The following is a 23,718-nucleotide window of genomic DNA, read 5'->3' on the forward strand; positions in this document are numbered from 1 at the left end:
CTCTGTAAGGCATGTTTTTCCTCAGCATAGTGAGTGCAGCTTGTGTTCTAATTCTGCTGTTGAGGAGGACATTGCACACAGCAAATGCTTGCCGGCTATCACCTCCTCCCACATACTCTCTGAGAGTGAATGAGTAGGAGAGCGCTGCTCTCCCTCTCTGTGCCACCTGAATACATCAGGCATCTGAGGAGGTATGCTATTGCTGGGTAGAAGGCAGATAAACAAGGCAGTTACATGCTTTAGGCGGTGAATTGTTGTTCTGCTTCAGTGAAGAAACAAATGCATGGTGAAGACACAAAAGCAAATGACGAGAAAAGGACCAAGACTTGAGTTTTATGTGGGACACAGTTGGGACAAACTGTGCATGCCCGTGATAGATGGGTGTGGGTGTAATTTGTCTTATCAAAGATGATAAGAGCAGAGGAAATCCATCAGGCACCATCAAAAGTGTGGAATATGTGTTATTTTCTCATATTAGTATGCCAGCAACCGGTTATTTGTTAAGCTTTAACTTTATAGCCGGAGAAACATACATAATATCCATTAACCAAGAACCACAATCTGCTTTGGAGGGGACAGCAACAGGAAACGTTCCCGTGGTGATTTTATTTGGATTGGCAGCAGCTGATGAGTTAAATTTAGATTTTTCTTTTTCCCACCCACTATGCTGTTGTTGTTGTTGTCTTTTTACAGGCTGATAAAACACCCATTTCCTGAACTTTCTGCAGCCACCGAACCACACCCGCAGGATACCCCTCAGCCATAGAGCACATCCAGCAAGGTCAAAGGTCATAGACCACAGAAGTCATGTTAGTCAAATAAACATCCAAATGGTGAGTTTCAGAAACCTTCACCAATCCCAGAATAACTTTTGAGTAAAACGCGTATTTCAGTATTCAGTACACATGAGCATATCTATGAGATATTTTCAAAAATGATAAGGTAACTGTGAAATGTAACATATAACCTTTCTTTGAATGTTGCCAAATGATATTCCTAAACTACACTGCCATCTAGTGAAGACTACACACAACACTGACAGCAGAAGATCTCCTCTCTTCCTGTCAAAAACACTCTTTTGCTCTCTTTCTTCACCTCTGTAGCTCTATTTCTACCCATCTCTCTCAACAAAGCTGTTTTCATGCAAACATTTTTTTTTTCATACATGCACACATTGCTCAACAAAAGTGTGCCAGATTCTTCACACTTTCTTTGTGTTCCCATTCCAGGAGGAAATTGAGCTAAACATTCTTCCAATGAGTTTGGGGGACTTTTAACAACATGTCATGGATATGGTAAGTTGTGAATGATTTGTAATAGTTTATACAAGTAAAGTGCCGTCGAAAGAGCAGTGTCAGCCAGGAGATTGTTTGACAAGGGAAACTGTAGAAGTGACTTTGAGTCTTGTCAGGAGAACAGGTATCAAACCTGAGGCTGAGAGTGCTTCAGAATATGGATCCACTCACAGGCACCTCTGAAAGGCTGATAAGTGCATCACATCATCAATCTAGCGCTGGAAAGATGATGATCTGAATGAGGCTGACATTGGCAGAGACAGTATATGACAAATGAGCAGTGTCTTGTCAGGAAGCACACTAGGAGATGAGAGATCTTATTCTTATTCGAGCTGCTTTTATTTTGGTAACAATACAAAAAAGAAACACCAACAGTGTTTGACTCAGTTCTTGTCATTCAGCACAGAGCCAAACTGTCTGTAAATAAATCAATGCTCCTCTTCTGGGGCTGCAAAGCTACGGTCTCAACATTCAAGAGCTTTTGCGGGCTGTCAGTCCCATGGTGCTCTCTCGTCACTCAGAGCCAGCGCATATACTCTAGCCATTTAGTTGACCAGCTCATCAGCCGGCGTCTTCTGAAACACAGATATAGAATGAAATGTTAATCAGGTGCAGGGTATTTGGACCACTCCTGGCTCTCTCCACCACCCAAACAAGGTTCAATCTTTGCCCTGCCGCAGAGTGACAGAGGAATGCCTCTGATACACAAAGTCAAGCTTGCCCGGGTTTGCACTTTCATTATAAGTTGGAAGAAGGACAGGGTGCTGTCAGACCAAATTCTCAAGTGCTTGAGGGGGCTGTCTAAGGCACAGTGCAATTAATTGCTGGTTGTGATGGAACCAATTGGGTTGTGCTGCTTCCTTAATTATAACTAGATTTGGTTCTGTATTGATTTTGATAATATAATGAATGCCAACATAATTGTCAGGGTTCATTTTCTCTCATGTTTTAGGTTGTATTTCACAATTATCCTCCTTCACACTATACAAAAAAAAAAAAGCAAAACGTCCAGTTATGTAATGGGATTCATTACCTGCATGTTGTAGGTAATTTGCTTGATGACAGATAGCGTTAGCATTAATATTTGATTGGTAGAGGACTGAATCCAAAAATGACCCAAGATAGCCTGATGGCTGTTGTAGATGTGGTGTAATTTCTTTCTGCAGCACCATAATAAAGACAAAAATAGCCTATCTTTTTCAGACAATTATGCCCCCATCATTCCAACCACTACCAATGGACTCAGACAGGCTCACTCAAGAGGACGTGAGGCACTTTCCCCAACTCTAGCACTCTGGCCTAGCCTGTCTTTGAACTCTGTAAAAGCTCTTCATTTCATCAGCCATGTCAACTCGGGAGTTCTCCTTAAACTACCCTCATTCGATAGGAGACCCTTCCTTCGTGTTGCGGGCATTCACGCACACAGGGACACACACACACACACACAGACCGTCTCATACATATATATTACCCCCCACTCTGCGTCACAGATTGCGAAAGCCAGCTAGTTTGAAGAGCTCTGCAATATCTCCTGAGGTGACTCCAAAGCTTAATTACCCTAGGAACAGAGGCATAGATGGATATCTAAGACAACGTCTCACTGTGCGCTGTGCTCCCACTGAATCCCTCCGAGGCAATTACTACTTCTGCAAAGAATCAGAAGGTAGGAGTAAAGAGGAGAAAGCAAACTCTGATAAAATGAAAAGCATGAGAAGCATTTCCCCTCCTCTGATCATCATGTTCTTGTCCTGCAGTTTCCTGAGCCTGGCCAAAGCCCAGATGCATGAGGGATCAAACTCTCTAAAGTGAGAGGACACTACAAATGCTAAAAAAAAAAAAAAAAAAAAAAAAAAAATCTTAATTTTACACCCCAAAGCATCATTATTATGACGTTTCAACTGATTTCTTGACCCTGAAAACACAACCTTAGGATCTGGAATGAAGTCGGTATTGTAGTTTGTATGGCTGAAAAAACAATAGTCATCTAAAGGCATGTGGTGGATCACCGCCAGCCAGTGTGTTATCATTTGTTCCTTGGCCCAAGGCCTATCTGTCCACCAAATTTCATGAAAATCCATTCATGCATTTTTGAGATATCCCGCTGACAGACAGACAAACAATCTAACAGGAGTGAAAATACAGTGTGACGACCTTGGCAGAGGTAATAAGAGTGCTGATCTTGGATAAATATTTCCACTTGGATCATCGTGAATGAGAGAGGGCAGAGAAACTTTCCATATTTTCTGGGTCAGTGGTTTCTAACACTGGGTGTTAAAAATCTAATATATTTTTGTTATTTCTAGTAAATTAACAGGGGAACACGTCATTAAATCTTGCTTGCACTGAATTTTAATAGCCTAAATTATGCGGCATGTGTTACTGAAAAATGCATATACAGTGTCACTCTTGCTTACATCTGGGGTTAGGGGGCCACGAGTTGGTGTGTGTGTGTGTGTGTGTGTGTGTGTGTGTGTGTGTGTGTTCTGCAGTGGCCTGGAGTACCCTGCTGTATTTTTCGCATTCCTTTTTTAAAGATTATTTTTTCGTGGGAGCATTTCTGCTTTATTAGACAGTCACAATGAAGACAGACAGGAAAGACAGGGCAGAGAGAGGGGGTCACATGCAGCAAAAGGATCCAAACCCAGGCCACTGCGGCTTAGCCTTAGTATTACATGGAATGCGCTCTACACGGTGAGCCCCATATCCTTCAATCCCTTCAATCAGACAGATTGAAACAAAACAAAACTCTGATAGAAAACCCCTATTTTGTATGAGTTTCCTGTTTTTTTTTTCCATGAGGGGAACAAAACACTTCAGGTTTTTTTTTAGGGCTCCATGCCTACTGTTTGCACACTGTACTGCAAGAATAAAACCATACATATTGCTCATACATGGAACAAGTCCCCCCTGAGGAGGCAATTGCTAAAAAAAACCCATTTCTGATCGATGTCATCTGGTTATTGTCTCATCAGAGCTTGAGTGGAGTGTTTTTGATCAATTGAGCAGGTCTCCATGCGTCCCATCCCAGCACGATCAGAGCCTGTCCCTTGATGTGATTGTCATTGAATAGTTTATGAGGCTATTCAGTGTGTGCGACAAGGAGATGTAACAGCACTGTAGCAGAATCCCTCAGCTCTGTGCTGTATTTAGTGAGGGGAGCACAGACATTACAGCTTTATCCAACCTCAGTTCGATGTTATCAGTATTAAGTCACTCTTCATCAGCCTTATACTTACTCAGGGAAACACAATTAAGGGAGAGTTTTACACTGGAGTGTGCCAAGCTAGGACAGGCAAAAATTAAGGAAATAAAAATTCATAGTTGCTCTGACTTTTTCAGTATTTTTGAACTCTTCTTTCAATTTTTCACTCTGTGGTTCCGAACTAAAACCATGATGACTCATTGCCAGTCTGCTCCTTTGTGGACCCTGTCTCCAAGTGGAGTCTGATATGCCGAGCTGGTACGCTATAAGTGAGTTCCTTTTGAGTGATTTTGAGCCCAGGTGGCAGTCACTCCCTCCAGGCGGTAATGTGCTGACCAACAAGAAGGGCGCTCCACCCGTAGATTATAAACTGGGAAGGAGAGAGTGCCAGCAGGCTTCTTTAATTGTATTCTGTCTGTGTTCAGAGTGTGCTGATCTTGCCCATGCAACTTTAAAGATGAAAGCAGAGAGGGAGTCATTTACCTTTCAGGGTAGAGAGCTGGGCCAAATATAGAGTGTGAAGCAAACACACAGTCTCCTCAGTTCAAACTTCACTTAACTCTGGCCACAGCTGATGAGTTAGATTCCCAAATACAGCTCGTATCTGGCAACACGGTGTTGTGCATACCCAAGAGGAAACGAGAGAACAGGAGAACAGCTACAATCTTTTTTTTTGTTTGTTTTTTTTTTTACTTTGAAAGGATTGTTAAGCCAAGTGTGAAACCATCCAGTGAATATTCTGAAGGTTTCTATTATTCATGAAGCAATTGTTGTCGCAATTAAATTGTTCGTGACGTAACTGATAGAGGACTGGACGCAAGGTTATTACTGAGACAAAATCCATTTTGGGGTATTTTTTTGTGTAATGCAAAGGATGAGCAAGAACGTTGTGAACAGATTTGCCCACTTCAGCAGCAGACAATGCTGAATCATCTTTCAGGAAACTCTTTCTTTCTCTACCTTTAGGGTGGCACACTGACTTCGGTACATTTACAGATGCTAAACAGGTAACCTATTTGTGTGGGGCCAGTATGAACTTGTCCTTTGTTTTACACATTGTGCTACTGAGAGAACAACAAAATAATATTTGAAGCCACTGATTTTCAGCATTTTATTATAAAATGAGTCCTGGGGAAATTTCAGAGTATGCAGTGCTAATACAGCGAGGACATGCATGTGCATGGGCATCATGGATATTTGTGTTTTTCTATTGCAACTTTCAGGCAATCTCATTCATTCCACCACTGGATTTTAGGAATTTATTCATGCAGTCCACAGGGACAAAAACACTAACTGAATGCCAAAGTCCGTTTTAAAATGCAAAAGCACATTGTACCATGTATGGGGCCAACAGCGAAAAAAAAACAAAGAGATTGAGATATTTATTGAGATTACATTCAACACATGTGTAGCCTACACTTAGGGCTAACTGTTTTTGTGTCACAGCGCTGGAATCTGACTTCCACGGCTATAATCCATTCATGCGCTTGTTTGCTTATTGTGCTTCGGGTAATCTAAAATACATTACAGCGAATCCATTTCTCATTCCAGTGCCGTGGTGGATTTTGCTGTATTCAGATAGCGCACAGTTGGTATGTACTTTCTCTCCTCGTGCACCTTTCCTCCACTAATTGAAAAAGTCTAAAGGTGTGACAGGAGAGTCTACAGAAAACCTGAGGGAATCTTTAGCTCTAATTCAACACACTGGATTTAATAGATAGAAATTAAACCCCTTTTGGGTTATGAAATACAGCCGTGCGTTTGGTGCCTTATGTCGTCCTCGTGATTGTCACTGTCATTATCACGGTGGTGCAAGATTAAATGAAAAAATTAAGGTCCTGACCTCGGTGTCTTGGCTCTGAATCATGTTCGCTTGCTGTCCTGGGATTTGAACTGTAGCTCTTCGAGGACCACCTTCAATCATCATAATGAGTTCATCATATTGGTGCTGGCCGAGATGTCCCCTGATATTACACTGTAGGGTCCACACAAAATATATTCCATTGTTGCGATCATTGATTTTCTCACAGCTCTCCTCTCATGCATTCATTTTTAATGAATCTACTCCCTGCTCCATGATGGCATTCACAAAATGACATACAAGGGACCCCCAGTGGTACTCAAAACCGGTATGTAGCGCTCCACTGTTTAAACATTGAGAAAATCCCTTTGACAGCAACACATTTAAAACAAGTTGGGATAGTCTGCTGCTCATAGTAGTAGGCAGTGACAGCTGCTCGGGATGGTGTCTGTGTGGTCTAGAAGCTGCATCCATTTCCAAATACCTACCAAATATGGTTGGCCATCTTCATTTATTCATGAAATTTTCACATCACCAGACCCCTCACACAGCTCTGACCCAAAGGGTGGGAAAGCCTACTTTATGGCATTTAATTAAGCAGTCTTATCATTATCACATATGAATGAAATATAGAGTTAATTATAGAAAGAAGATAGAATTTAAAATAAGATAGAGGTGCAGTCTTATTAAAGTTGGCTTGACTTACCAATGCAGAAGGCATAGACCCTTGTTGGCAGATACACCTGCATATGAATATGCATATGTGTACACACACAGAAAGTCAACTTACCTAGACTTAATAATTTGGTCTTTATAAGGTGTTGTATTTGCATTGCATCAGCCTTGTTATTGTCTGTTATTGCACTCATATGGTAGCTGCCATGACTGATACTTTTATGAGTAGAATTAATGGCTTACCCACCTATGAATGGCTTTATCAATCCCACCACGGGCCCATAATCTAACAAACAAATGAATCAATTCTGACTGCATCGCAATGCAATTAAACCATCGTTAGGCATCTCATTTACAAAATAATGAGATCAAAACCTTAAGAAACTTCACTTTTGATGGATTTCTTCATGTCAGAGCGAGGTTCTGAGGGATGGCACTGATTATCCAAAGAGCTCCATGCTTTGTGAGTGACAATGACTTTATGTAGCTTATTTTCTTACAAAAGATCTATTTGAAATCACTGTACAACAACCCAGACAGCACTTCTTTTTTGTTGCTTAAGCACACCCATGTGAATGTCATGTTTTATTCATACAGTCTGAAAAGTGTGCCACAGAGAAGGCTAGGCTTCCTATGTCAAGCATCAGAAAAAAAAAAAAAAAAAAAAAAAAAAATTGGATGGTGCTCATAAAAGTTTTAACTCCTTTCAGAAGGGAGAGTTCAGACATGTTGTCTTTAATTATTTCATTTCACATTAAAAGTTTGAAAACATTCACTTTGTATCCAAAAATGGGCATATTTTTGGTGCAGTCTAAGGGTATCCCCTTATGGACTGTACATCTCCATTCATAAAACATGAGAGAAAAGGTTTGGCATGTCTCCAGTAGCCATATCTGACTGGCTATTCACGGACAACCTGTTCTTGTTTGTGTGATATGTAAGATGAGGGGAGAAACAGTTTTTATAGGTTAAATTTTCAGCTTTCTCTTTGAACAGCAACCCTGCAAATGAAAAGTAGCGCGCTGTGAGGATGACCGTAAAGATCCCTCGCTACTTTAAGGTAGTCGGTGACACGAATAGTGTCTACCACAGTTTGTGCAGCCAACTTGAAGCTAATAGGTCTCTGAAGAGTTTTGTCTCGATTTCAGATATCCTGAGTTTAGGTGCAGACTTCTGTGAATTATAAATCAAATGGAAATGAAGGCTTCCCTGTGAATTTGTCGGCTGGGATTTTCGCTCAAAGACCCGGTGTTATGTCACATATGGGCTCCCATGCTCTTTCAGTGTCCACCTCTGTTCAGAGCCTGAGATTTCGAGCATAATATGACGGTTCTGAAATCCATCATTAGGAGTTTGCCCCCAAATTTTTAGCTTTGATGTCAGCAATATTTCCAATGCTGTCACATCAAAAATGTTCTGAGAAGCCATTGAACTCTGATAGTCTCCCATGTGAGAGACTTGTACTTCATTTGTGACATGCTTTTTATTGAAATGTTTTGCATCTAAGCACAGGCGGCGCAGGTCGATAATGATAAGGTCACGCAGTTAAATTGAGTATCGGTGTTATTAGCCTACATAACAGTGAGCAAAGAGCATAGATGCATCCACAAATAGATCGGTGGAGCGTAGTGTGACGTCGGCATGTGACTCAGACAGACTAATTTGAACCTTCGTAAGGTTTATGAATACATTCGTGATGGCCCTGACAACTCTCTCCTCTCTCACACCTCCGATAAAACTCAACTGAGGAGTCTGCAAGCCTTTGTGTGCTTTTTACAGAGGCAAATCTCTAAGGAGAAGCAGTGCGTTGTGCTATGACAGTCAAGCCTGGGACGTCTAAGTCTCACATTCTTCTTTTCTTCGTCTCTTTTTTTCTTTCTTTGGCTACTGAGAACAGGCAGAGCCTTCCCAATTAGCAGATTTCTGAGAAGGTGGTGTGACAGCTAGGGAATACAATTTACGGTTGTTAAAGCCTATCTGAACTCACTGCCACTGTCTACCAAAGATAATATTAAGCTTCATAATAATCCAGAAAACCCTTATGAGGTTAATATTGTGATGATTGATTGGACAAGTTTTGATCAAAGATGGCCTAATCCTTACAGCACATCTGTGAAAGCTGCTTAAACCCCCCCTCCAAAAATTGCTGTCTGCTGCCAGATAATGTAGAAGAGTCACAAATCACACCTGCCTATTGTAAGCTGTGGGAGGACCTATGCAGCTTAGCTCAAAGCAGGAAGATTGTTTACAATAGAGAGACTGAGAAGAGTAATATGAGATTGGCACTGGTTTCTTCCCAGGATTGCTGTGGTTCAACTTAGTATCTGTCAGTAGATCACAAGGTAGACTGGAAATACAAAATTATTTTACAGTCTCACTAGTCATAGTGTTGTCTTTGTAGAGTGTCAGTTCACTGTACTGACTATGAGTCATGTTGTAGAATTTCTTTGTCTCACAAATGAATGTAGCTGTAATAAATCAATACATTCTCAGTGTTAGTCTGAGAATGATTGTGTGTGTGTGTGTGTGTGTGTGTGTGTGTGTGTGTTTCTCCCCACAAGCACCCGGCTACCGGATCTGAGTCAAACATGAAAGTGAACTCATTGTACCTCACTGGCTGTACTATGAGGCAGCCTGTATTATATCTTGCCAGTAGCATCGGAAGAGAAAAGACTTAAAAGTATTGATTTCTAATGCCGGCTTTAATCTTAAATGACAGCGCTCTGTGAGAGCCATTATGTGAAAGCTGCTCCATTGATTATTTTTGTCTTTTGAAATGGCAGTCCTGGACAGTGTAAGTATATTTCTTTTATACTGATACAGACAGTCAATATGATGGTCTCGTACATCATTTTTTTCTAGTTTTATTCAACTCTTTTTTTTTCCACTCGGCTCTGTGTGTCTTGGGAACAAGGCGGCACAACACAGGATGTCTGTCAGTAGAATGCACACTGACATGTTCTCAATAGAGGCACGCCCTTTCGCTTGGTGTGGAATAGACTTAGTCTCATTTGCTCTTTATTCATATGCCATTCATGACGGCAACCTGCATGCTGCTGACTTCTGAAATAGCCAACAGATTTTCTATACTAAAGCATTGTAAATACAAGCACACACAGCTGCAGCTAGAGTTTGGTGAAACATGCTGCAGTGCAGACTCGCTCTCAAGTGAGAATTGGGAATAGTAGTAAAGGGACTGACCTATATGAAACAAGCTGTGCATTTTAGACCTTCAAACCATTAAATTAAAACCTTCATAAGCAAAGACTGACAGCACAGTTGCCTTCTGTGCTCGGGGATTCTTAGAGAAGTGCTGCCAAATAACTGCTGTACCTCTGTCCCTGAGCTGCAGTGCAGGGTCAGCGGTTGAGATGGCCACTTGAGCTGGGTGTAAAATGGACCGTAAATCACAGAAGATAAGGGACAGTGTGTGCGTGTGCGTGTGTGTGCGTATGTGTGTGTGTAACATATCTGTAAAATCATACACATTTCAATAATGTTCATGCGCAGAACTACGTCTACATCAGCATGAATTTATGCACATGGATAGGTGTGTATATGCCTGCGTGTGTGTATGCTTGCATCTGTAACATTTGCATGCAAATGTGGGTGCCTGTGTGTGTGTGTGTATGCGCAGGTCACCCTGAAGCTGCCGGTCCAGATGTGCAGGAGTCTGGACTGCGTGGAGTGATGAGTGGCTCCCTCGCTGACTCTGCAGACTTGGAACAATGCACACAGGTCTCTCCAACTAATGAGCTCTCTATACAGAGAGCACATAGAGAGAGCTCCCACTCTGCCTAGAGTTTCAATCAGAGCCTCCATCATATCTGGGGACCAGAGCTTTTTATACCTCTCATGGCACCAGGCCAAACTTGAGACAAGATGCAAAACAGCAAGTACCTGATGTGGCTCCAGTTTGTTTGTGTTATAAAGTGGAGAGCGACAGGTTCTTTGGATAGGGTTGGAGTGGGCATAGTAACTCAGAAGCTACATCTGAAAACAAAGCTATTATTTATTCTTTTTTTTTTTCTTTACAGTTAAGCGTGCTAAAAGACACTGTTTCCATAGGCTGTGGGTTTTCAGGATCCACTTACACAGCATTTCCAACTTATGCAATTGAAAGCGAGACAACCTACAACCCTTTTTCAAACAAGAGGTATTTTCACAGGTATTTTGAGTGGTATAACATATCAGATTTTTGCATCACAGCACAAGGACAGAGATGAATCATTTGTTTTAATGCTACGAGCTCATTGTTTTGGAAAGCCTTTCTCCCCAATGGGCTGTTAAAACCAACTCAAGCAAATATATGAACATAGGTTACAGGGGTTTAGAGAGTGACACAGCCCCCTAGAGGCAAGTGTCCTGACTTCTTACCAAGCAATGACTCCGCATTATTCATTTCACAAATGTCTTTGTTTTTGAGCTATGCGTAGAGCAGCACAGGACCACTAACTTAACTTTGAAAAGCCTCATTTCCTATGGGATGCTGCCAAAATGTCAGAGAAACTTCACTTGGTGCATTAAAAAAGAAAGATCTAAAAATCGATTTTTTTTTTTTGGTTATCTGGAGATATACCACAAAAGGCCTATATAACTGTGTCTCATTATTGTAAAGGTGGGAAAAACTTTTATCATCGCCATTAGCTGTAGACTGATAGGGAGTATAAACTGAAATCTGGACTTCCTAGTGCTAAATATGGCCCTAATGAGTCAGAGAGTTGTGGGCTTTTAACCTAGGGTAAATATTTTTTCCTGCCTTGTGGTTTTTAACCTCAGGAGAGGCAGTAAAAATCTCCACCCCACACGTTTTTGGACTGCTGGGTGCATTAATACTGTTATCTAAGGTTGGTAATGATGGAATTTCTGCACAAGAGGCAGTTTGGAATGCAAATCTACTCTTATGCTTCCAATCATAGCCTGGTAGCAATATCATAAAATATTCATTTGCAGGAACCCTATTCTGTGGTGGTGCAAAATCCTCTGCCTCTGATGGAGAAGTACAAAGATAGACTCACATACCCTACAGTGCTCCTCTGCCATATCGTGTACCTGTCAGGGAAATTACAAAGACTTGTATGCTCATGTCAGATTTCAAACACCTAACCTTTCCGTCTTAGATTTGTGTTTCTCTGCCAGCGCTAAATATATGAGATGCCCTCTAGTATCTTACAAGCTTGCTGTTTTGATCTATGAAGTTGTGATATAAGCTTTGGTTAATAATTGATGTCTAGGAGGATGTCTCTCTCCTACCCCTCAAAAATGACATTCCTGAAAATGAGAGGGGTCTGCTGCAAGATGAAATTTTTCACTCTGTGAATTACTGATGCACTGCGTGGGAGTTCCCACCACCTCTCCCCTCCCTTGTAATTGTGCAAAGTTCAGTGTTTTTAAGTTTGCCATGGCCTTTAGACTAGTAAGGAAAGGCTGTACTGACCTCATTAGTGGTTACTGGCTAGCACACGAAGTTAGTGATCTGTGTCCCGAAGTTTTTATCAGTATGCTAAACAACAAAAATGACCTTCTCCTTTTCTCATATGTGTCTCTCCATGACTAATTAAGTTAGGGAAAAGGGGACTAGAACACAACCGCTTTCACAAGGGGGAACATGAGAGCAGCATATTGTGGCCAAAATGAAATTGCTACCAAAGAGAGGGAGCAAACCAGGATTTCCTCAGTTCTGTACCAAATAGGAAATCTATGTTGCATTTTATGAAGCGATGTATTGAGAGATAGAAATAAGGACAGGAAAGTTCCAGTGTTACGGGAAACAACCAAAAATGTCTCTCCCTGTCATTTCACTTAACTCCATCATAAACCCATAAAGCCATTCAAAAATATCAAATGAACAGGTGCAGACTTATTTGTCCTTTAATGAACAACCACAACTAAAGTGACTCTCTTCCTGCTAGGGTTGCTGTCAGTTTCTGTACTCGATTATTCAGCTGTCAAGGCGAACAGCCCACACAAATTTGAAAATTTTTGTTTAAACAATGCAGCATATCAAATACCCAAAGGCTCCAAATGACCGTGTGAGGAGTCGTGGCAAGAGTTGTACTTGTACGGAAAAAAAATCAAAAAATGTCTCATGTCTTTGATAAGCTATAACAACCAAGCAAACAAATAATCCAAGAAAGAAAACAGCAATTATTTAGCACCAAGTGATACAGTACCCACTGGTGAAAATGTCAGACTTCTTCATGCAATAGTAAGTGTAAGAGTTGTTATAAAGTAATTGATGTAGCCGCAGAATGCTGAGTTTTGTGACTCCTGCCAATTCCAAATTGAGAAAACAGGGTGAAAGTTGCCTGATAAACACAGGTCTGTGTGTTTGGGTCACGATTCTGTCTATGTTACAGTCGGGGGCTGCTGAAGAGCTGATGTAAAAGGTAACAGCTTGTCTGTAGAAGATAACCTGTTTTGTCGAGCTCAAAGATTTTGATAAAATAGCCATTGCACCATGTTTGTCCTGAATATCTCCTTAAAGACCCTCAGGAATACTTTCCAAACGTTAATTCAGTGGAGGTGATTAAACATTTATTTGGATACTGGGGCTCATTTTTAGGAATTTCTGGCTGCCATACATGAGCCCCACTTTAATACATAGAAATTACTGCAGTTGTCTTTTAAGGTGGTGAGGTCAAAGAGGGAAACCAGAAAGAAATTAATCAAGACATCTGAAATGGGGTCCCCAGACTTCTGACATTATCATACACACCAAAAAGTGGACCTGTTTTTTAATTATGAGCTTCTTCAGGAGACTTTCAGACCTGCTGTGCCAACATTTCAGCATTTCTACTGGATATTGCTTTGTTGGCAGCCAGAATTTCTTGAATGAATGCTTGAAATTTCTCCTTTTTCTCCACAGAGGTCACAAGAGGTAGAAATATTCAAGTTGACTGTCCGGGCTTCTTCTTAGGTCTGAAGTTACCCCACAGGAATTTAAATTAATTGACTTAAAAAAAGGACGGCAGGGTGCCCCATGGCCGCCATCTCCCCACGTTTCCATTGACTAAGGAACAATGCAAAATAGAATCATAATTAGTTTTGTGTAAAGAGGCAAATTTTGCTATCGTTCAAAGGGAAGGAAACTTTCTGGAAGCATCTTCTCAGAAATGACTCATGCTTAACTTTCAGTTGAGACTGCACACGTGTGCTGCTGTTCTCCAGCACTGTGGTTTTGAGCGAGCACTACCATTTGCTAAACAAGTCCACTACATTTTTCTGACTACATTTCCAACAGAGCTCCGTTTACTCTCTTGTTGGTAAGCATGGAAATACATGCACCGCTGACATGTGATCTAAATCTAATGACTAAATTATTTAATTTACAGCAAGGCATTCAAACCCTGGTATTAAAATTTAACCAGCAATGTTTTAATTATATAGCGCCATACATTGGATCTTGGACAAAAACATATTCATTGAAACATGCATAATTGATCAAGCCATGGCATCATATTTTGTCATAGACCATACCCATACAAGATCAGTCACTCCTGTCCCCCGCTGAGCTTTTTTTTTTTCTTTTTCAGGGCATTGTTTTACATCTGTTTTGATTATTACTGCAAGAGATTTTTGTGATCAGACTGAGAGACACAAACAGAGACAACTCAGCTCAGTGTGTGAGGGTCTAGAGTATATCCTGACAATATGCAGTCGGCCTAAATGGATCTAAGTGAGCAGATTTTGAATACAGATTTTGTATTCTGAATATCTTTGGTTGCAAAATATATATTTTTAAACTTTATCCTTTGTTTAACAAGAGGTCCTATGAAATACATCTCTCTTTTACGAGATACCTGGCCAAAATGGCAGCAACTACTTCTAATTAAAAACATACAGATACATTTCACATATAACACATAATTACATACATACATATAAATAAACAGATGAATAAATTAAAAGAAAAAGCTAAATTAAAAACAAAACAACCACAAATAATAAAAATAAAATAATTAAATAAAAAATATATTCATTAAATAAATAAATAGATTATCATAAGGACATAAGTATATTAAATGAAGACAACCAGTGTGCAGTACACAAATGTATTGCACTCAAACAATATCTATGTATTTATGGCCAATGAACTCTGGAGTGGAGCTTGAACAAACTTTAGGGGTGCCACTTTTTTGCTTTGCGAAATTATTCATGAAACATGGTTAGTTAAACAAAGGGGGAGAAGTCAGATAAACTCATTCCTGCCACAGAAACGCTGTCCTATGTCCAAATCAAGACAGCACAATGGATTTGGCTCAGTCGGCAGCATATCCTTTCTCATACTGGCAACCACGGCGACCAGGATTTGAGACTTATACTGGGAAATAACCATCATCCCTGCTAGCTGAATGAGCCTGGGCGAAGGATTACAATGCAAGTTTTGTGGAAGTAAACAACCCAATGGAATGACATGAGACTGCTACTCGTGACACAGCAGTTACCAAGGTTTTCCTCATTTTTCATTTTCATACTGCGCTTTCGTTCTGCTTTGTTTCCTTGATATTTGAATAAAAAACAGTTCTGGGAAGAAAAAAAAAAACAAGGAAAAAAAAAATCTGGCTGGTGTCGTGAATAATGAATACCAGCAATGTGGAACAATCGCTGTCCTACTCTCTTGGTTTCTAAGCGCTAAGTGCTCATTAGGTGCTGCATTGTAACTGATTGTCGCCTGAACTGAAACAGACTATTTTTGTGACAAAATGTGAATGTGATATAAATATGACATTGGACCAGAATAACCACTGAAATGTTAAAAAAAAAAGGCTACAGGGAAGGACATAATCTATAAAACTATATTCAGAGCAATGCATTTATCAACAGAGAATGTTTTCTCCTCAACACGTCTAGTTGACTACTTGTTGGTTAGTCTGCAAAACCACAGCAACAAAAACAAAATACATTTTCTTGGATATTGTTAACTATGATTCCACACATTGTAAAAAATGTACAAGCCTGCAGCCCTCAACTCTGTTTCTTTTTGTCTATTCTTACAAGCAGCTGAAGTCCTTAATGGGCTTAGGCCTATCACACTAATATGTAGTTTAGCCAGGGTCGCGGATGTCAATACATTTTGACTTCATGGAGGGAGAGGATCAACGATAAAGCTGTAATTGCCATAGCTTAAATCTTTAATTGCTTATAATTTCCTCTAGCTGTGCACAAAATGCAGTTGTTGTTGTATTTATGCGGATTTGTGGTAATTCTTAGCTGCCGTTTTTGTCTTATTGTTTTCAACCAAAGCTGCCCTAAGGCAAAGTCTTATCAACTATGTATGTTGGCATGGCAATAAAGTACTGAACTTTGAATCACAAAGTGTGCCATTTCCCAGTGTACCAGGTTTGCTGGCCGTCATGGAGCAGGGAAAAGAGTATTTTTTTTCTAACCTGGATGAAGGAACCTGAGCATACTGACAAAAGAGGACTGTGCTCTCCAAAGACAAAAAACCTAATTAGATTTTTGGAGGTTTGTTTAAATTTGTAATTTTGGAAAGGAACTTTAACAGGGAAATCCACCTCACTGACTGAAAAATCTGTGCTGAAATAATTGCACTTTTGAATCAGTCCTTATTTCTGTCAAAACACAATTGTCTGAAAAGAGAATGAAGTAAAAGACTGACAGTAGAGGAAACTACATATTTTAGTAAGTCTAGTAAAGAGTCTTATAAGTCATAAATTTTTTTCTGGCAATTAATCTCTGTGAGAGTGGGGGAGGGGGGCAGACTATAAACCACCTTTAATTCCTCCATTAATTAGACTGCACATTGATATTTATCTGCAAAAATGTGTTTTTTTTTTTTTTTTGTGCATATGACACCTTTTTCTAAGTAGCAAAGAGTCGCATCTTACCAATTTGCTATACTGAGAACACTGCAAACTACAAAGGATGACTTAAACCCCTCCATCAAATATCCCTGCACTTCTACAAAGAAACAAAAGGATTTGTGGCATCAAATGGATATAGCCTGCAGCGTTTCACAGGGGTCAGAACACTTAACCCACTGTTTGTATTGCATTTCACCACTATCTCTCAATAGTGTAATTGAAATCGTTATTTGAAAAGGCAATTTTCTCTCCTGGTGCCTCGGAGGTGCGTTCGGTGCTAATTGAAGTGTACATCTCAGGTGTCTATCATTAAATTTAGCGATGCTACTGCTACCTTTAAAGACTGAGAGCGCAACATCAGTAGTGCGGTAATTCGTGTCCGCCTGAAGTCAAATTAAACAACTTTCACAGAAGTTACAGACTTTTACGAGTCAATTTATCTGGACAGCTATTTATGTAATCATGACGTGCTGAAAAGAGAGATCATCTTTCTATGTACGGCTGCTGCTTGTGCTCAACGCTGAGCCACAGCAGTGAAGGCAGATGTTAGCTGTTCAGTTAGAGCAGGAGGGTGAGAGAATCTACTGTGCATGACTAATGTCCTGACTGCCTTTTGTCCTTTTCCATTGGCTAAACTGCATTTTCCTTTTGTGTTTTATGTATATACAAGGTATAATGGCTTTTTTTGTTTATTTGTTTTTTGTTTGTTTTTTTTTTTTATTATTTTTTTCCCCATGGACATCACTACCAGGGAGGCACCTGAAATGAAGCTGTGAGTAGAAAAGGTCCAGCTTCAGAGAAAGGCCTTGGCTCTCTTTGTCTCCTTGCTCTGAATTGCAAGTTCTGTCTAATTAAAAAGAAAAGAAAGAAAAAATAGAACAATCCAACACCTCGGCTTACTCTCGTCTCTCTTTCCTCTGTGTGCCTTTCACAACGTCTGCTCACAAGTTCCCATCACAGCACCACGAGCCCAGGGAGCATAGCGCAGTTTGTATTCAGTCTGTGTGACAGCCGGCAAAGCTGCAATCTTGTCTGTCGAAAGACAATGATTCCTCTCAGCTGCCATGTTGTGCACACAAATGTGATATACATCTGGTTTTGAAATTTGACACCTTTCGAAGCTAAATTTTAAATCTGAGAAGTCATGCCCATCTTTTGAGAGCCTCTCTGGATACAGGATTTTTAATGCGCTCTTTGCACATACCGAATTCGTCTTGTACTCGCTTTTCCCTACATTGTTCTGTTTTATTTTGACATGTAGTCTTAAATCCCTCTTTTTTTAGGTATCGATTTTGCATAGATTTCTAAAGACTAAAGATATTACAAAATTTCCTCCTCCCATGTTGGCTTTAAATATAGCTCGTCTCATGCTTACAGGCAATACTAACTTAAGTGGTAGAGGCGTTAGCAGGCTATACTACTTACCTCGCTAGGAAATGTCTTTATCACGGAAACATCACAAGCAATACAAGAGTCTGTGCCAAACACAAACAGGGCATGCACAGATCAAACAGCATGAACACATGCACAACCAACCATGTCTAAACTAAGCAGACAGGTCAGGCAAAAATCCATTATCATTGCACAGTTTTGTTGCAGATGAATCAGAGTCACAGCAGATAAAAATTAAAAGTTCAAAATATACATGTTAAAGTCATATACAGGTGCCAGACACTGTGTGAGTATTTTCCTTAAAGGAGATGGGTTGCTCATAGCTGGGCTAGCCTTTTAGTTTACATTACAGTTGAGAGTTGAGCGTTTTAGCCAGTATCCTCCATGATTGAAATTCTCAATCAGCCATCAATCTACATTATAGACTGGTTTCCTCTTGTCTGGTGGGGGCTAACTGAAACAGATTGAGACAGCTCTTGCTCACTGCATCACTAATGGCTGCCAATGAAAGACGTCTCTGTGCTGTTGACCCGTATGTGGAACAGGAGCACGTCGCAGCTCAGAGCGATGGGGAGAACAGCTCAATATACAGAGTCTCTTCAGCATCAGTCACCAGTCAACAGCATCCTCATCCTATTGACTAAATGTTGCCCAGAAATAGAATCTAATCAGAGGGTTAGGATAGGCTCTAGTTCTCCTAATGGTTTACCATTAACTGGCTGGATCAAAGCCCAAACTATAGTGAAATGTGAGCAATTATATTCCAAGGGCTCTGCATAGCCAGTGCTGTATTATAAACAGCAGTTAGCTGTATTTACTGCTTTTCAAGTTCATGGTTCCAATAATTCAGAACAGGAATCCTACTGGATAGCAGGGCTGACTGGAATATATTGACAGCATACAGGATAACATACTTACATCTTCTTCTAGTTATTGCCTGTCAGAAAACCTGATATAATAACCTTAGAAATAAGCACAAAAGACCAGTGCTTAAAGTTGGGAAGGATGCAGGGAATATCTGCTCCATTCAGCTGTGTTGAATGGATAATGCAAGAGTGTAGCCTAATTGAAACCATTTCCAAGCCATTTTCCAGCCTGGCCTCAACAGACTCATTACCTGTGTAGCATAATAGACAGTGAACACAGGCAATGGTGTTAATTGATTATCTAGGTCTAAGCAAATGAAATGTGCACAGCTGTATTGGATCTGCCATGAAAGCTCCTGTCAGAAATCTGTACAAAGACTCCCAGAATCGGTAGATGCAATAATCCCTGTCTATTCAGATTTTGCCCCAGGAGAAGAAGATTTTTGTTTTAAAAAAAAAAAAAAAAAAAAAGAAAGAAAGAAAGAAAGAAAGAAAGAAAGAAAGAAAGAAAGAAAGAAAAGAAAAGAAACGTCCTGGTTCAGCTTTGCATAATTACCTGCAAGTGGAGAGATGAGGATATAGTTAAATCTGACATTGTCACATATCTGGCAAAGGACTGATGAGTTTATAACTGAGTGCAGCTTTTCTTCCTAGCTTGGGGTGCATCTGGTTCACTTGAGAACAACTGGCCGGTGTGATAATTAATATTATTCTGCAGAGATGCATTTTTAATGCAAACAAATTAACCACATGTATGTTCATTATTTTTTTCCTTCAGTGCTGAGATGGAGATGCGGGGAAATAGCCCCTTTCTCCCACATGCAGGCTCGAGCCTCCAGCCCCTCCTCTAGTCTAAAATGCATCGTCTGCATGTCAGTACTTGGGAACACTTGTCCGCGCGCCACAGCTCCCTACAGCGCATTCAAAGACTCGACTTCACGAGCTCATGCCAGACAAACCCTAAAGAGTGAAATGATGCGTTTTTAGCACGTCTGAAACTGGAGTCAAAATGGAGACGCGCCTCGGTCGCTGTCTTTACAGCCTTTTCGCTAAGTGGATTTGGCTCTTTACCTTAACTTCCATCCCGGGCACAACAAAAGCGGAGGTAAGGTGCATTCCCTCGTGCCAGCTGCCGGTTATCAGAGCGTTTCCCCGGGAACTGGCCGCGCTGGAATTGGTCAAATTCGTCGAGGCGCCGGCTGATGAATTTGTTGGATTTACTGAGGGGTCACCGAGTGCCAAACCTATCTCCAGCGGGGACCAGAGGCACAACATTGCGGAATTTACCGTGAGTGAAGAAAGTTCATTCAAAGTGCAGCAGCCGGTGGGTAACAACACAGCTTGCCTTCAGAAGGACGCGCTAAACGGTCAACAAAAACTTTCCGTCTCCAAAGTGTCTTCTCAAAGTGCTTCACGCGCGGTTTCCCTATTCCCCAGTGCCGATAATTTAACCGAAAATAGCAGCGCCGGGGAAAAAAATAACAGCTTTTACGGAGAAAATGGGACGCAGGTTGGTGTGATGGCAAAGGAGGACAAGGTTGCGGCCAGTTTTAGGAATCGGTGCCGGAGAGGAAAGCGCAGCGCTCCGGTGGCGGAGCAAAGCACAGGGACTTGGTCCGGATTCAGATCTGAAGGGGAGGATGCCTCCTCTGCGGGTCAACAGGAGTTTCACTTGACAAGTTCAACATTTGCGCTCACTGGTGACACGGCTCACAACCAAGCAATGGTGCACTGGTCCGGCCAAAATAGTAGCGTAAGTAGCTCTAGTATTACGCATGCCTTTTTCACTTTTTGACGCAGTCTGGCCGCTGACTAACCTTGTGTTATCTTAAGTTCATGCTGTATGAGGCATCAAAGTGATTAGGTGACAATGACCTGGCACAGCAGACATAATGGAGATTTATAATGTGAGGAGTTCTGTTTGGTTAAAGGGAATCAGTCTTGGTGCTTGGTGGGTGAACCTCTCTCTCTCTCTCTCTCTCTCTCTCTCTCTCTCTCTCTCTCTCTCTCTCTCTCTCTCTCTTTCTTTCTCTCTCTCTCTCCCCCCCTGTCTCTTTCTCTCACTCTCTTTCACAAGACACACAAACAGACATAAAATATATATGAACCCCGGTCTGCTGTTGGTAAGCTGATTCTGCAGGTGGTCTGAAATGTTTGCTTGCCCACATTTATTTAGTATTTTACTCCAAGCAAATTAGACTACAAGTTGAACATGTGTTGCTCGTGCTGTATAGTTTAACGTAATTAACCTTGATGTATGCCTGTCAGTCTCCATTTCTCTCCTGCTTTCCTCCAATGTTCCTTCTGTCTTTCTCTATCCTCTCTCTCTGACACTCTCTCCCTCTCGCTCTCTATCACACACACACACACACACACACACACACACAGATGCACAGATGTTGTGTACTGGCTTGCTGATTTGGCAGGTGGGTATTTGGTGTTTCACTTAAATAGATTACAAGGTGAAATGTGTTGCATGTGCTCAAGCATTCGTATTTCATTTGTTGCATGTTATACTAATTTAAATGAATGGGGGGTACAGTTTTCTTGAAATGCGCTAACACTGAACCGTTTTTTGGAAAATGCATCGGCCACACCAGCCTTTGGGGGACCTTTCGTAAATAGTCTCATTACAGCTGCTGTGTTGATGGACTGAAAAAAGCCGTTCAGTCTCTTTCTCTCTCTATCTGTCTATATATCTATCTATCTATAGATCCACCCATCTCCCTGTTTATTTGTTTACTCACACTGTAACTCTACCTTAAAATACACACCACTGCATTCTTACTCAGAAAGTTATGCTATGTTGGGAGCTGGATTTAAGTACTGAGGTGAAACTCGGTCAAAGAAAGGTGTATGTTTTCACACATTCCTACTTACAGTTATTAATATCTATGTTCTGGTGTGTACACAGCAGAGATACAAGGCACAAAACGAAGCCAAAAAACAAAAAAAAATAAAAGTTTTTATTGTTTACATCAAAAAGGCCTCATCAAAACAGCGACACACCTTCAGTGTCCCGGTGGCTCAGATGGCTTAAGTGTCTACGTCATACTCACAATGTAGTGAAGCTGCTTCTGGCCTCCCACCTTTGTCACATGCCACACCCCTCTCTCTGTGTCATGCCAGGGTCGCAAAAGTAACCTGCAGGTTTTTCCAGCTGGCCCATGGGGCTTGTTGGCTCACTGTAGATAATGGTCATTTTGGCTGAGAAGGCATCCTTGAGTGTGGCCACCTTTTTACTGATCAGTATAGTCACTTTGAAAGGAATAATAATAATCAACATAATAATAATAATACCACTAGGAATGCTTAATTTGGTGTTTTAACTTTATATAAAATAGCAATTTATTTCATAAGTAACTACGATAGGATTATTATTTACTGAAGAAGTTACGATCTAGCCTAATGCTGATGAATACAAGAAATTCCTGTTGTGAGCAGATTTGGATTGGAGGAGGTGTGAGACAGGCATGGATCAGTTGATATCAATCCTAATTTACTCTGAAAGCAGTGCACTGAATTTACAATAGGCGAAATTGTTGAATGCTTAAGTAAATAAATAGGCAAACGCACTTATAGAAAGAGGCAGGGGACTAGTGAAATACTTGGAATGCACTTTTATGCACTTGCTCTATCTTGTTTTATTGATCTGACTTGTACTGCTCTTGGGGAAAGTCCTGCTCTTGAATCAGTTCTTTAAGTTTGTCCATATACATACTGATTGTGCCAGACATGAAGCGAGAGGTGAGCAGAGCTACCTCCCGCAATATGCCTGAATGTGTGAAAAACAAGAAGATTTGGCACATCACGGCCCTCTGCTGTGACAAATGTCAGATTGTTATTGCTGAAGCCATCCACAGGCATTCACATTTTAAAGCAAGCAGTGTCATCTGTCTGAGGCCAATGGGCGTGAATGATTGGTTAAATATCAAATACTGAGGAGGGGTGGGAGGTATCCAGGATAAATTGAAAGATGGTCTTTATTATTGTAGACTGTCACACACTGTTAATCAAAGGAATGTACCCTGTCTTCTTCCATGGCTGCACTAAAAATATCAAGCTGGTATTTGAATATATAGGATTTGGTAAAACCAAACAAACTACGGTGTTTCTTAATGGGCATCTGAAATTGTACAGTTGAAATGCTGATGCGAGGTGTCCTTTTCATTAGCCTTTTAAGTGATATTTTTTAATGATTTATTCTAGGTAAGATGAAACTTAATTGATCCTTGTAGGAAAACTGGGCTGGTGCAGCGGCAAAAAGTAGTAGGATACAGGAAAGAATAAATGAATGAATGAATCTGACAATTTAGAAATCACATTCAGCTGCTTTGACTAGCAGACAATATAATCCATTTTAAAAGTTGTCAAGGATAGAAACACAAGAAAGCCAGCAGGGTTATTTCCATTGTGGTCCCCAAGCAAACAACAATAAAACAAACATGACAATACAATACAATTAACAGAAGACAGGCAGCATAATGGCAGACTGGCAGGGTAGGCTTATGCTATGAAATGACATGAGGTGCGTATTACTGAAAAGCAATCTTTTTTAGTGACAGATGTTACCAGAACATTGTCTCTCTCTCTCACACACACACAGACACACACACCCACACACACTCACACACACACACACCAAAAATTCACTCGCTAA

General features: G+C 40.7%; 1 protein-coding gene across 1 annotated transcript in view; it reads left to right on the forward strand.

Annotated features, from left to right (window-relative positions):
• The first annotated feature begins 20,067 nt into the window (after positions 1–20,067).
• Positions 20,068–23,718, forward strand: part of LOC115372472 (VPS10 domain-containing receptor SorCS1-like) — a 41,251-nt gene continuing 37,600 nt past the window's right edge. The window contains exon 1 of the mRNA XM_030070399.1: positions 20,068–20,811. Coding sequence (XP_029926259.1) covers positions 20,068–20,811 — 744 coding nt within the window. The remainder of the gene's footprint in view (positions 20,812–23,718) is intronic.

Source organism: Myripristis murdjan, chromosome 15 (assembly GCF_902150065.1).
Source record: "Myripristis murdjan chromosome 15, fMyrMur1.1, whole genome shotgun sequence".
NCBI classification, from domain to species: Eukaryota; Metazoa; Chordata; class Actinopteri; order Holocentriformes; family Holocentridae; genus Myripristis; species Myripristis murdjan.